Source organism: Mustela nigripes, chromosome 10 (genome assembly GCF_022355385.1).
Source record: "Mustela nigripes isolate SB6536 chromosome 10, MUSNIG.SB6536, whole genome shotgun sequence".
Classification (NCBI taxonomy): Eukaryota; Metazoa; Chordata; class Mammalia; order Carnivora; family Mustelidae; genus Mustela; species Mustela nigripes.
This window is the reverse complement of record NC_081566.1, coordinates 43320613-43334678: the sequence shown is the minus strand read 5'-3', so window position 1 is coordinate 43334678 and position 14066 is coordinate 43320613. Positions and strand designations below refer to the sequence as shown.

At 49.4% G+C, this 14066-nt stretch overlaps 1 protein-coding gene across 9 annotated transcripts in view; it reads right to left on the bottom strand.

Moving 5' to 3' along the window:
* SRGAP2 (SLIT-ROBO Rho GTPase activating protein 2) overlaps positions 1-14046 on the bottom strand; it is a 231027-nt gene extending 216981 nt beyond the window's left edge. For 5 of the 9 annotated variants that reach the window (XM_059413278.1, XM_059413277.1, XM_059413276.1 and 2 more), the window contains exons 1-2: positions 13940-14046; positions 11556-12168 (exon numbers count right to left, since the gene is read on the bottom strand). In XM_059413278.1, coding sequence (XP_059269261.1) covers positions 11556-11622 — 67 coding nt within the window. In that variant the 5' untranslated portion in view covers positions 11623-12168; positions 13940-14046. Of the gene's footprint in view, positions 1-11555; positions 12169-13112; positions 13803-13939 lie in introns of those variants that run through there. The other 4 variants (XM_059413272.1, XM_059413274.1, XM_059413275.1 and 1 more) reach the window with 2 other exon arrangements.
* Between the last annotated feature and the right edge of the window lie 20 nt (positions 14047-14066).

The following is a 14066-nucleotide window of genomic DNA, read 5'->3' as shown; positions in this document are numbered from 1 at the left end:
CGAGAACCTCATGAATCAAGGCAACAGACACCATCTACCCAAAATGCTTCCATGTTTGGTTGAAAATTGCTGACAGCAAAGAGTTGAGATAAGTTACATCACCACAAATCATGGAATAAATGAGAGAGATCAAGAGATACAGCACAACTGACTCCAACAGCGACTAACACACAAAGCCTATTAATGTCATTTAAAGATAAAACTTTAAGCCAGGAGTATGAGAGATGAGCAGAAAGAATCTATGGGATCTATTCTCTGGTTTCTATCCGTCCCTCGGGACAATAATCAACACGGAAACGCTACCCAGCAACTCTCTTTATAATAACCAGTTTTTGGTCCCAGGCCCTAAAAATGATGAAGCAAAGAACTAGTGACCCATCTTTCTACCTTCCCACTGAGATGGGAATACCAAAGGTGGAAGGGCTTGTCCAACATTATGCAGCCAGTCCTCCATTATCCTACAACCTTCCCTGCCTCCCTGCGAATGATCTTCTTTAAGTGCCGTAATGATAAAAATATGAGCTGTCATTATTATTAATAGTACTCATTTACAAACAACAGACTGTTTCTTAGCCTATTCATTAGGTGAAAAGAAAACAAACATCAAAGCGAAAACATTTCAAGTCCACGTTAAAGCGTACCTCATCACAATCCCCACAAAAACCCCTTGGTGGACAAAGGGTCTAACCCGGGAAGAGGGGTACAAGTGGCAAGAGGCCATCCTACATCCTCAGAAAGCCTGGGGCCCCGGGCCCCACGGCCCAGATGTCTACGTTAACCCTATCCCAGTTCCACATCCACACGGCCTCCCCTTAGTTTGTCCCAGCCCAGATGTCAGGGATTTAAAAGCCTCCCATTTCCCTATTTCTTAAATCATAACTAAAGACAATAACCCACACTTCCTTTTTCCTTCTGCCCCATATACGTGCAGCAGCCAGGCAGACGCTGCAAAGCTCTAGAACCAGGGAAAGCAAACTTCAGAGATCATAGCGGGTTTTGTTCTTACGAGTGTGCCGGCTTAATAGGGGCAAATCTTCAATATCTTAAGTAAGCAAGAATAAGAATAAGCATGAAAGTTGGGAGGGCATTAGCAATATTCTGATTCAAGCCCTAATTTCCTAGATGAGAAAACCAAGGCGGGGGGTGGGGGGCAAGTCGGTGTGTCCCGGAAAGATATTTAGAACACGGCCTGAACTCTATTTTGCATCATGATCCTAGGAAATGAGAACTATGGACTAGAACAGGGTCAAGTCACCTTGGGTTCGTTCTCCATCTCTCGTTCACCAGCTGTGTGCTTTGGAGTAACTTGGGCAGCCTCCCCATGCCTCATCTGTGAAATGGGGATCATAAAAGCAGCTACCTCATAGGGCTGTTGGGAGATTCATGAGTTAATGTGCTAAAGCATTTAGAGCTTAAACATAAGGAACGCTCAGTAAATGTTAGCCACAATCATCGTCGTCAGTCGTTAACTAGGGCCAAGAATGACCGTCCCCACTTCATAGATGAGGACACGACGGGGTTGGAGGTGAGTTACCCCCAAATCAGTGGTAAATGGCAAAGCCAAACTAAAACCCAACTTTCTGCCTCCAAATGGCACTCCTTCCCTTGGAACCATTCTCCCTGCACAGAATCCTATGTAGTTCAATTTGTGATGACCAAAAGGGAGGGTTGCTCCAAAATAGGTACCCCATCAGGAGGCCTCCCCAAAGAGCAGCCTACTCATCCGACAAGATCTGACCCGATACTCTCCACCCCAATCAATCAATCAATCAATCAAAACACAGGAGAGAGACTACTGGAAAACGGAGATCCCTAAAGGAGCCCAACTCTCTCCCAAGGAGAAACAGTTGCCAACCCTTTAGAAGCAGAATGTATTTCTTAAAAGCTCATGGCATGTCAAGTCATGGCCAGCTCATGCTCTTGGATCCCTTTGTTTTCTGTGCCTCGACTTCCTGTGGAGCCCTGGCCACCCGGACGCCCATGGCTGGTGAGGTCATCCTCTCCAGGGAGAGCACTCAGACCCTGCCTGCCAAGCTATGATTTGAGATGCAGGATCTGGGATCAGAGAGCAGGATCTGGGATAAGGTCCCAACTTTCATCATGCCTCTCGGGTCACCTGCCCGCTGATTAGCGCATTTTCAGAAGAAAAGGTTATTTTAAAAGACTGCCTTCTCCCTAACAGATGGCATCCTAAAATACCCACAGAAATGGAGAAGGCGCACTCCCCAGCTGTTTTGCCTTCCTCACGAATATAAATTTCAAGTTCAGAACCATTCATTCATAATGTATAAATAAGGTCAAGGCTACTGAATACCCAATGACTTGAAGTCAGGGGAGGGAGGTCTCCCTGCTTCTCCCTTTGGACCTTTCCTCCCTGTTTTCCATAGATTAGACAGATGCTTTCAAAGAGCCAATAGCTCTCTCCAAACCCACGCTTCAAAAAAGTAACGCAACAGTCCCCTTGTGGAATCAACTCTGTTTTACAATGGACCTCAACTTTCTCAACCTTGGACCTCAAATATCTGTTTAAAATAACAAATGAATCCTGGACAAATGTAGAATTTGTTTTGCTTCAATTACAGAAAACCCTACCTTTGTTTGACGCTCTGCAATTTAAGAGTTAATATTTTTCCCAGTTTCTGAGGCAAGAAATATGACTGACAAAATCTGATCAACTCAATAGAGCTTTAGGGCAGTGATTTTTAAAGAGGGTAGAGGCGATGTAAATCAAGAAAAACACCACCACCTCACACTGGGGAGCCTTCACAGGCTATACACTGTGTACTTGCCCTTCCATAATGACAATCTTCACCATGTTCTGATCCACTCTGAATTTCAAACAACAGTAACATAAGGAAAAGGCTTTTTACTGGAATAGGGGGAGAAAGGCAGAAGCACGGCTGGGTCACATCCCTCCTCGACTCAAAAAACGTCTGGTTCTATTTACAAGCATTTTTTTGGGCTTCTTTGTGCCAGAAGCTGGACACATGGCAGTGAATAAGATAGGTCTATTCCCAAGGTGCTCAGTGAGTTGTAAATAAAAAGATGTAAACAAAGAGATTACAATGTAATAGAATGAATACAGTAATGGAAGCTCCAGGACACTGCTGAGGAAGTGCTCAGGGTGCGCTGATTAACCCTGTGCAGAAAGCAAGGGGGAGATGCAGAGGAATCCCGCCAGGCAGCCTGCGCACAGGATCTCCATGCAGTGAGAAGGGACAAGTTGGGAAGACTTTCTGGAGGTGGTGGCATCTGGGCTGGCTTTTAAAGGACGACTGAGCTTTCCAGGTTCAAGGGAAAGGATCCATTCCAAAGACGGGAGACAACATGGATAAAGCAAGAAGCACAGAATAATGTAATATGGGAAGGAAACTGGAGACAATTCCGCTTTGTGATGGTATAAAACGTAAGCAGGGTCAGAGCCAAGTGATGGGTATAAACAGTCTTCTATGCTATGATCTTAGCATAATAGTGTGTGTGTGTGTGTGTGTGTGTGTGTGTGTGTATTTTAAGTCACCTTGGTGGTATTGTATAAGATAGACTGCCAAGATCAAATTAAGAAACTATTTTTTAAAAATCAAAAAAAAGGGGGCACCTGGGTGGCTCAGGGGTTAAATAAAGCCTCTGCCTTCTGCTCAGGTCGTGATCCCAGGGTCCTGGGCTCCAGGCCCGCATCAGGCTCTCTGCTCAGCAGGGAGCCTGCTTCCTCCCTTTCTCTCTGCCTGCCTCTCTGCCTACTTGTGATCTCTCTCTGTCAAATAAATAAATAAAATCTTAAAAAAAATAAAAATAAAAATAGATCATTTGTACTAGTTCAGGTCATGTACTTACGCATTCATCATTCTATCTGATAATGTTCACCAAGAGCCACCACTTAGGGCTCTTGTTCTAGACACGCTCCTACCTGAAGGGTCCCCTATAATAAGAGCTATGTATTTAGCATTTACAATTTGCCATATACTTGACACACATTCACAATCAGCCAGCCAGGTAGGTCTGGCTATTTCCACGTCCCAGAAGAGCACGCTTGGAGGAAAAGCTGCGTAACATGAACAAGGCCACAGGGGAAGGAGGTGACGGTGACAAGGTTCCCCCTGAGGGCCTATCCCAAAAAGCCTGGGTTCTTTGCGTGGCACTACACAACTTCCAAACATTCCCCCCAAAGTCGAGATGAGGGAAGGCTGAAAGACACATATTTGAACTTCAGGCGGTATGAGTTGAGTGCCATAGCGTTGTGTGAGTCATCCCAGAGAGAAGGGTCCTCTCTAGTCAGGGCAACGGAGGAAGGCACCCAGCAGGGTGAGATTTCAGTAGGTGAAGATGTGGAACTGGGTGGGGAGAGAGGAGCACCCCAGGAACAGCACTCGAACTCAGACTCTGGGAACAGCCCAGGTCCTAATTCCTGTCCCATCACTCACCAGCAGCAGCCCCTGGGCGAGTCACTGATTTGCCTGCGCCTCAATTTATTCATCAGCGAAATGGGATAAGAGCAGTGTATTCCTCCCATGGTTAGTGTGAGGGTTAGGAACAATCTGTGTCAAGTATTTAGCACAAGTACATGGTAAGGCCCCGAACAAGCAGAACAGTAGCTAATAGTAGATGTGTTCAAGTAGGGCAAAGAGTGCCAATAGGCCTCCAGTCCTCTCTTACAGTGAAGTGAGAAAGATGGTTGATGATAAAAGTGAGACTCAGACTGAGGACCAACTTCATGTTTACCTGGCAGGTTGGTCTCTTCTCAGCAGGGAATCAGTCATGACAGGAAATAAGTCATATTCAGGGCATTCTGAGATCTCCCAGGGGAGCCCCCAGCCCCACCCCTTGGCATCTGGCTCACTTGTGACCCTTTCAGAAGTGCGAGGCCCTAGGGACTGGTTCAAGCAAGGTCTTTAGGAAAAACAGATCCTGTCACTCGTCAACGCCTAACGTGTCCAAGATTTTTTTTTCTTTTCCCTCTCCCTCTACCCTGTACCTTCCCCCCACAAACACACACTACAGGCTGAGGCACGATTACTAATCCAACTTCTCTGGGAGGCTGTTTATCTTTATTCACTAAGGCAATAAATAAAATTTCCAGGAACCTGGATTGCTTGGATCACTATTTATTTAAATAGTTTTTAAATCTGGTAATACCTGGCTTTTACTGATTTATTTTTAAGCTAATGTCATTTCTATAATATGGTTATTATATCACTCATTTAATAATATATCATAATGAAGACATTCTTGGTGATGACGGTTCTGCTCACTTATCTTGATCGCGATGATTTCATGGGTGTATAACATATGTCAAAGCTTATCTAATGTACACCTTAAACATGTGTGGGTTATTACATGTCAATTAAACCTCAATAAAGCTGTTAAAAAAATACAATAAAAATTTAATAATCCATGTAATTATTAAAAGGTATAAAATTGTTATCCACATACGAGGTTCATATCATGAACATAAATATACATTCATAACATGAAAATATGAACATGTATATTTAAATCTTAACTCTAAAAAGATTTATCAGGACACAAGATTATAGGGAAATGCATATACAGGTTTATAAAACTTGGGTAGAGGGTAAATAGAAATACATCGTACTGTTCATAGCAGCAGTACTTGTAATAGCTAAAAGGTAGACATCACCCAAGTGTCCATAGAAAGACAAATGGGTAAACAAAATGTGGCACACACATACAACAGCCTTAAAAAGGAAGTAAAATTCTGACAAATGCTACCACATGGAGGAGCCCTGAAGACTTACGCTGAGTAAAATAAGCCAATTACAAAAGGACAAATACAGCCTGATTCCACTTACATGTGGGACCTAGATACAGGGTGGAGGACGAGCGGGGACTATTTGGATGGGGACAGAGTTCAACTAGGCAAGATGCAGAGTTCTGGAGACAACGGTAGCGCTGGTTTGCACAACGGGCATGTTCTTACGGCCCCATCTGTCCACTAAAGCATGGCTAAGAGAGTACATTTTAAATTTCCCACCACGAAAGAGAAGAAAGTTCCTACACATTATTGTAAAATCAGTAAAGGTGTTATTTTGTAATTCTTAAAAAGGTGTTTTTTTGCTTTTTTTTTTTTTTAAGATTTTATTTATTCATTTGACAGACAGAGATCACAAGTAGGCAGAGAGGCAAGTAGGGAGGTGAGGGAAGCAGGCTCCCCACTGAGCAGAGATCCCGACTTGGGGCTCGATTCCAGGACCCTGAGATCATGACCCGAGACAAAGGCAGAGGCTTTAATCCACTGAGCCACCCGGGGGCCCCCTTAAAAAGGTTTTTTGAGTGTTCCCCTTGCTATCTTTTTTTTTTTTTTAAGATTTTATTTATTTATTTGATAGGCAGAGATCACAAGTAGGCAGAGAGGCAAGCAGAGAGAGGAGGGAGTAGGCTCCCCACTGAGAAGAGAGCCTGATGCGGGGCTCTATCCCAGGAGCCTGGGATCATGACCCGATCCGAGCGAAGGCAAAGGCTTTAACCCACTGAGCCACCCAGGCACCCCACCCCTTGCTATTTCAATCAAACAACTTCTGAGGTAACTTTCTGAGATTCCCTCCAAGGCCAGGTCTGAAAGCTGACACCAAGTTAAAACTGTTTACTTGCATTTTATTACCAGTAGAGATCTACACATTGACTTCTTTTTTCCTGCCACATGACCTAATACTTTCCTAACAAAGCCCTCGGAGGCCTAGGGTGGCAGGTAGGCACAATTCCCGTACAGAAAATGTCTCTTCTGGAAGAAGGGCTCTACAGGTACCCGGGGCAGCCCGTGTTTATCGGGAGGGAAAAAATGGGAGCATGTGAGTCAGGAGCGGGGCACCTGCTGATTTAAGAGGGTGTGGACCCTACAGATCAGGGCCGGGTCCCACTGTGTAAACCTCATAGCAGAGAAATGATTGGGCCTCGTCCTGGCTTTCGACCTGGACGGTTCATGACCTTGTGGTCATAACCACCAGTTGGGCTTCTCCGAAGGCATTTCTGTTCCTGAGCCCTAAGAGGAGGCCTGAAATTGCAAAAAAGCTCGTCGCAGACACTCTCCTGACGCTGCTGCTTCGCACAGCACACGGCATCCCCAGCTCCTCGCCCACCACCTTCCTCCCGGTCTTCCCAGAGCCTCCTTTCCTTCCAGGAGCTCGGCTGACAGCAGAGTCCTATTTTCCCTGAGCAAGGGAAGAGAAACCTTCCATCATCTCGCAGGAAGATGATAGCATCTGCTTGGGGATTCCAAGGAGATGTTTTACTGCAGCTTTTCACAAACTGATTATATTTAAAGCTCCCTTGGGGAGTGGGGGCTGGGAGGAAAGAGGCTTCGGAGAAGACCTTTGTTGGCACGAGTGAAGAAGCGCTCCGGCCTCCCAGGGGAACGAGCTTGTTTAAATACCAGCAATCCACATTCCCAAGTGTGCGTGTGCACACACAATGTGTGCGGAGTTTGAGTTTGAAATTTCATCTCCTGCTCGGAAAGGGTCCTAAAAGGGTTAAATTGTTCCAGGCGGAGGCCTGAGGCTTTTCTATCAAAATGCTCCAGATGGAAATTACAGAATTTCACTTCTCAGCTCTGGGCTGTGCACATATTGCCCTTCTAAGACATTTAAAAAAAAAAAAAAGGACAAGCCCCCCAATGTTCTCAAGAAAGAAAATTTGCTCAGCACACAGTGTCACTCTGTTTCAGAGGATTCCTCCTGGAACATGTGCACTAACTGTCAATCTCAAGCTTTCTGGGCCACTAGAAAAACTCAAGGTATGGGAAGGTAAAGGAGAGGGGTCCTGAATAAGGTCGACAGCGAGCCGGGAGACCCCGCAGGGATGGGAAACCGCCGCCAATAACCAGGCCTTGCGCTCTACCACCTTGTGCTGCTCCCGTCTTGAAAGAAGCCAACAGGCTCCAGGCCAAAAGGCCTCCGGTTATGACCGTGAACCTGACCAGGGTTGTCGAGAATTTCCACACATTCATATGTATGAAAGCGTTTCATTAATTGGAAAGCGCGATGTAAAAGCATTAAGAATATTATTGCTTTCGAGTCAGACATTGAGAGGCATGAACTTTCAAAGGAATCTGAACACCCACAAACCAGAAACAATGATGGTTTTGAAGAAGGCGGCTACAGGGCAGGCTGACTAAGGAGGCACGCCCCTCATAAACGCTGGCTGGGGGAGGGTTGGGGCTGCAGCCTCAGAAGCCCTTCGGGGCACATGCAAGCAGGTGGTTGAAAGGGAGGCAAAAGCCACAGGTAGACGAGGTCCCACAGAGTCCATTTCGAGTTCACTGGATTCAAACCGTTTCTGACCAAAAAAGGCAAAACCCAGGAGGGTCAGAGAATACAAGGCAACGGCGGCCAACAATTAGTCTACCTGTTCACAAAGGGAAACTGAGGTCTACAGGGTTTAAGATACCTTTCACCACGACTGGAGGAACCTAAACTAGAACTCAAGTTTCATTCCCAGACTTGTGTCCCCCCATGGAACCGCTGGCACTTTGGGGGTGAACGGGCAGTGTGGCCTTCCGGTTAGCCCAGTGCAGCAGGAAGCGAGGCCCACTAACAGGGGAGTAGCCCGCGCTACTAGTGAGCACACACCACGCTCAAGGCTTTTCTTACACGATCCCACGGACTCCTAACACCTGCCATAGGAAATGCACGGGATTTTGCTTATTTTCCGGAGAGGAAACTAAGGCTCAGACAAGTCACAGAACTTGCCCAAAGAGCAACTGAACCAAGATTTGAAACCTCGGTCCCTTGGACTCAAAAACCAGTGCTCTCAGCCACCAGACCAAAAGAGCAATTTTCTTTTTTATCTTGGCATCTGGGAGAGAAGATGAGCAGCAGTACCACTCCTGTGTAACACAGAAAAACCTGAAAGTCAGAATTCTGACCGACGGCTTCTACCTAGTGGGAGAGCAGAGCCAACCTAGAACCCGGGTCCTTTGTCTCCGATTTCGATGCTCTTCCACGAAGAACTTGGGTTCTAGAATGTTAGCTCCGTAAGGGAGGGGGTCTTTGTCTTGTTCACTGCTCTATGGCCAGTCCCTGGAACACACAGAAGGCACTAAATAAAGAGCTGACGAATAGAGCAATGGAGTCAAGCTGGCAGGGTTTAGCTGTGTGACCTTGGGAAGATTTCTCACCCTCTCTAAGCCTGTTTCTTCATGCAGTGAAAGAGGGTAAAATAGTATCTACCTTCCCGGTTGATGTGGGAATTAAACAAGACAACTTATATATTAAAGCACTTCAGACAGGCTCGAACATCATGGGCATCCAAAATGTAACCCATTACTATTATCACTACTACTATTATTCATTGACAGATTTGGGCTTCTTAAGGATTTCTTGTTTCCTGTTCTGGTCAGATGATGTTTCATTGTACATAGGAATAGAATAAAGCACAGAATGGGAAGTCGGTCACCTCCTTCTCATTTCAACTACCACCACCTAGCTGTGTGACCTTGGACAAGCCTCTCAATTTCTCTGTACTCTCCTCCGCTATCAAATGAGGGACTAAATCATTTAAATCAGTTTTTTATCAGGCACCTTCTGTGGGTAAGACATCATGCTCGGTCACCTATAAAATTCTATGATCCTGAAGAGTGTCAATGGAAAATATCAGAGCAAAGCAAAACAGCCTCCTGCTTGCGGCAAGGTTGAAGAGAAACCCCAAATAGCCAACTGCATTACATCATCTCAATGAGCAATGTTTGTAAATACACAACTGTTCAATTTTGAGACACTCGTGAGAAATCTTTCACCAATAGGAATCAGCAGACAAGGTTCTATTAACACCTATCAGCCCTGAACCTTCTGAAAAATAAATGTGTAAAATCACTTTGCACCTTAGTCAAATAGCGTGCTTCTCGAGAGAAATCTGGGAAAGTCAAAGTTATTAACGCTCCCTATGGCAACAGTTAAGAATAGGATATGTAAAAAAAAAAATAGAGTGACATATCTGGTTAAAATGGCAAGGGGGACTCCAGGAGCAGAATACAGTCATCTGGATAGGACACAGAGGCCAGTGGCCTATTGTTTACAAAAACAGGCCCAGATTATGAACAGTGACAAGAGGCCAAGACCTCAATTATAACTCACAACCACACCTTTCCCAATCCCTGTTCAACTGAAGCCATCAATCAATCAACTCCCCCATCTCTGTAATAAACCCACCAATATCTGCAGCCAAGTGGATAGAAGGACCCTCAGGGCACCTCCAGCAATGACCAAGATGAAGACATTAAAAAGACCCTACAGGCAAAATGGGGACTTCAAACTACATTCCAACCTTCCAAGAGATAAGGCAGCTGCCCATTTCAAGCTCTACACTATCCCCACCCCGGGCAATCATTAGAAGGGAGACATGGCCCTTCCCAAGTCCTCTATGATAGGAAAAGGTCTCCTTGCATTGGTGCAGGGAAAGAAGGAGGGGCCCCTCCCTCTGTACTCTGAAACAAAGGAAAACCCAGAGCTCCAACCATGTGGTGTAACATTCAAGGCCACCCACCTCTCCCACTCCCCAGCTGAAGTCTCAATGGGCTGGAGCACATGGCTCTTCCCAGTAGCTGGCCAGGAAGGGACAGTGCCTTGCACAAACACATCCTGGGGCTCTGTAACAGGCGGGAACCCCTCCTGTGGGATTGACTGGTTAAAAAAAGGTTGTCTGGGAAGGGGCTCGGATTCATGCACCAAGTCAGGTAGTCAACTAAACCTGCAGACAGCACAGCTGGTTTCTCTGGGTCCACTTTCTGCTTTACCCTTTGCATTTTTGCAGAGAGAAGTGGTCCTTTAACAAGCACGCATTCTGGAGCAGAGGGTGACAACCCAGAAGGGTTAAACAATTATGTCTTCCCATTCTCCAGAATCAGCACCACCCAGCAACCCTAACATGCCAACTCCATTCATGTTTAGGTGAGGGCGGAGACAGGGTGTGAAATGACCTTATTCTTTCTGTCCTCTCATCTCGGACAGAATGCAAGGCAACCGGAGACCTGGCGGGTACAAGGAGCACCCAAGGTGGCTGGAGACTTTCTGCAACCGATGCCACAGCAAATGTCACCTTTTGATATAGTGCATCAGGAAAAAAAAAAAAAAAAAACAACCCTGCCACTCCTGGGTCTCCCCAAATGGTACACCTTCTCAAGGTTGCCTTTCTCTACCTGCACTCCTCTTCAACCTCAGAAATAAATTCCCAAACACCTGTCAGATTCCAGTTGTCCTTCAAGGAAACCTGACCCAGAGACCCAGAGGCAAACTGCTGCCTTTCTCTCTCCAAGAACCTCTCGCCCCTCCCCCCACCCGATATAGGCTTGGGGGATAGGGCTGCCAAAATCAGGGCCAGCCCTCCAGGAGCAAACCTAAAGCCCACTCTAAAAATTCCTTTCCAGAGCCTGTGGCCCCTGGCACAGTCCATCCCTCGGAGGCTCAAACCCACCTATGAAACCACCTCTGGGCTCAGCCTGTCCCCACCTGCTCCACCCAAAGAAATGAACAGCCTGCAAATCAGGATGGAAATGCAAGCCTCAATGGCCCACAGAACATATGCATTATGCTATTTTTCAAAGCCCTTACCTTTGACCTGAGTATCGTACTCTGCTATGATCTCCTTATCCTTTTTGAATTTGGCCGGAGACGTCATGTTTTCCTTCTTTCTTCCAAATTCAAATTGTGAACTGATAGATCCACGGGAAAAATCCAACCACCGAGATCAATACCTCCAAGACCGCTTCTCCCAAGGGCAGAAGGGGCCCCCCGCGGTGGTCTCCAGCGCTCCGGGGAGCGCGGGTTGCGGGCTGGGCAGAAGGCTACGGCGGGCACATGCAGACGGTGGACGCTGGGGCCGGGCGCGGCAGCTGCGGCTGGTTCCTGTGCTAGAGCCGGAGCCGCAGCCTCAGCATTAGCCGGGAGAACTGCAGCGCCCGGAGGCTGGCCTGGGGTCTGACATCAACGACAGAGGCAGGGAGTGGAAGTCCTTCCGTACAACATGGTGTGGGGGGTGCGGGGGTGTGGACGCGCCCAGCTGTGTCCCCGGGAGGGAGTGGGTGCGTAACAGGGTGCCGGGGAGGGCTGGGCGTGCTTCGCGGTTTTTTTGTTGCACAGGCTCGAAGATGCTGCAAATCAAATCCCAAACGGGAGCCGCAGCAGCGCAGACTGGATCGGAAGTCGTTTGCTCCGGTTCACTTGCCTGTAAATGCAAGGAAAAGGGGAGGGGGCGATCAGCCCCAGTGTAGATCCTAATCGCGGCGGGGGTGGGGTAGGGGACGTCGTTCCAAGCCCGGCCAGGGCCCATTCATCTCGGCCAAACACCGCCCGGCCCACAAAGCCCGGCGCGGCGAGGTGCGGAGGAAGGAAGCTCCCTCCGGATTTTGTTTTAAGGCTGGAAGAAAACACTTTGGAGCAGCCGCCTGCGCGGGCTTCGGGTGGGGACTGCGGCGGGAACGCGGGGCTCCGGGCGGGGACTGCGGCACCTCGGCGGCCTCCGAGCCCCGCCAGCACTGGGCAGCTGCCAGCCGAAGGCAGCACTCTCGGCAGTGGCTCCGACGCGGCCCCTGACCCCCGGCTGGGGCAACTCCCTGGACCTCAAAAGGGATCAAAGCCAGGGAGGGACAAGCCACCCGGGCACAACTTTTCTTCCCCTCCCGCCCCTCCTCCCAGTTGTTTTGTTTTTGGTTACTAGCTTCTCTTGGCAGCAAAATGTTTGCGGGGGTGGGGGGGAGACCTGCAGGAAAAAGCCTGCTCGGCACGGGGCACATCCAGGAAAACAATGTGGTCGACAGAAGCAGGAAACGGGTTAGAGGCTAGGGTCGGAGTCGGGAAAACCCGGGGGCGGGGGACGGAAGGCAGCCACCGCCTCCCCCAAGCCGGGGACCAGAGTGACTCCTAAATACCACCCCAGATATTTTTTTGTCACCCATGCCCACGGTGTCTCGATACCGCACCCAGACCCAGGCTGGGGGAGGAGAGGTCGGGAGGGTCGCAGTCCCGACTCCTCGCACCGGGAGGTGCCGGAGGAAATCCCGCCCCGGCCCAGGCCCGGGAGGCGGGAGGGAAGCAGCCGGAGCGCAGAGTCGGGCGTCTAGCTCCCCACCATGCCGCCGCGACTACCCTCCCTCCCTGGTCGCCCCTTACCCTCTCCTTGTCAGGAGGCCGCTGGGGGGTGAGGGGGGCGGGCTCCCGCCGGTGTCTCCCACTTCCCGCGCCGGGAGGAAGAGGGAGCCCAGGCGGCGTGGTGGTTCAGGCGGGCAGGAAGCGGGGAGGGGGGTGTGAGGTGGGGTCCAGAGGCTGCACGGGAGCCGGGGATAACTGGAGCCTCCGCACGGGCTTGGGAGGTGGAGAGAGAGGGCACAGGGAAGATTACCTAGGGAGGGAGTGGGGGTGAGGAGACTGCCGCGGGCCACGATGTTACATGGTGCGTAAGGATGTTAGCAACTTGGGGGACCCGCTATGAGTCTAGGAACGGGGGTGCATAAAAGGAGCCATTCCAGGCGGGCCGGGGACCGGGACAGGGCAAGAGCCCCGGAAGCAGGGCGGAACAACTATCCTGGGTCCTGGGCTGTAACCCGGCTGTCTACCAGGGCTTGGAGACAGGGGAAGGCGGTAGCCGATGGTAACGGGTGATGCCAGCGACGGTTACCCAAAAGTGGACCAAGGGTGCCCGTGTGAATAGGACTTGGGGAGGGGGCTGGGCGAGGGCTTCGCGGCGGCAGAGTCCCAGGGCAGAGTCCCAGGCTGTGCGGTGAACGGCAGAGAGAGATGCAGTCTTGAGAAGTATTATGGGCTGTACTGGAAGCTTTGGAGAGGGTCGGGGGGGAGGGGGTCTGAAGGATTCCGGGCGGCACTGCTAGGCGATGCCGCAAGCAGCATCCGCGCCCTCTCCTTCCCGCCCCTGCCGGAGTTTGTTCAGACAGGGCTCCGGCGGCCGGGAAGAGGAAAGGGGAGAGGGAAGGAGCCTTTACCTGGCTCTGACGCGACGGGTCCCGGGCCCCCGGCTCCGCTTCCCACTCAGAGATCTCCACCCCTCTTCCCCGCCACCCGCTTCTACGCAGATCGGTCCCCTAGTCCCCTGAGGAGCCTCCGCCAACT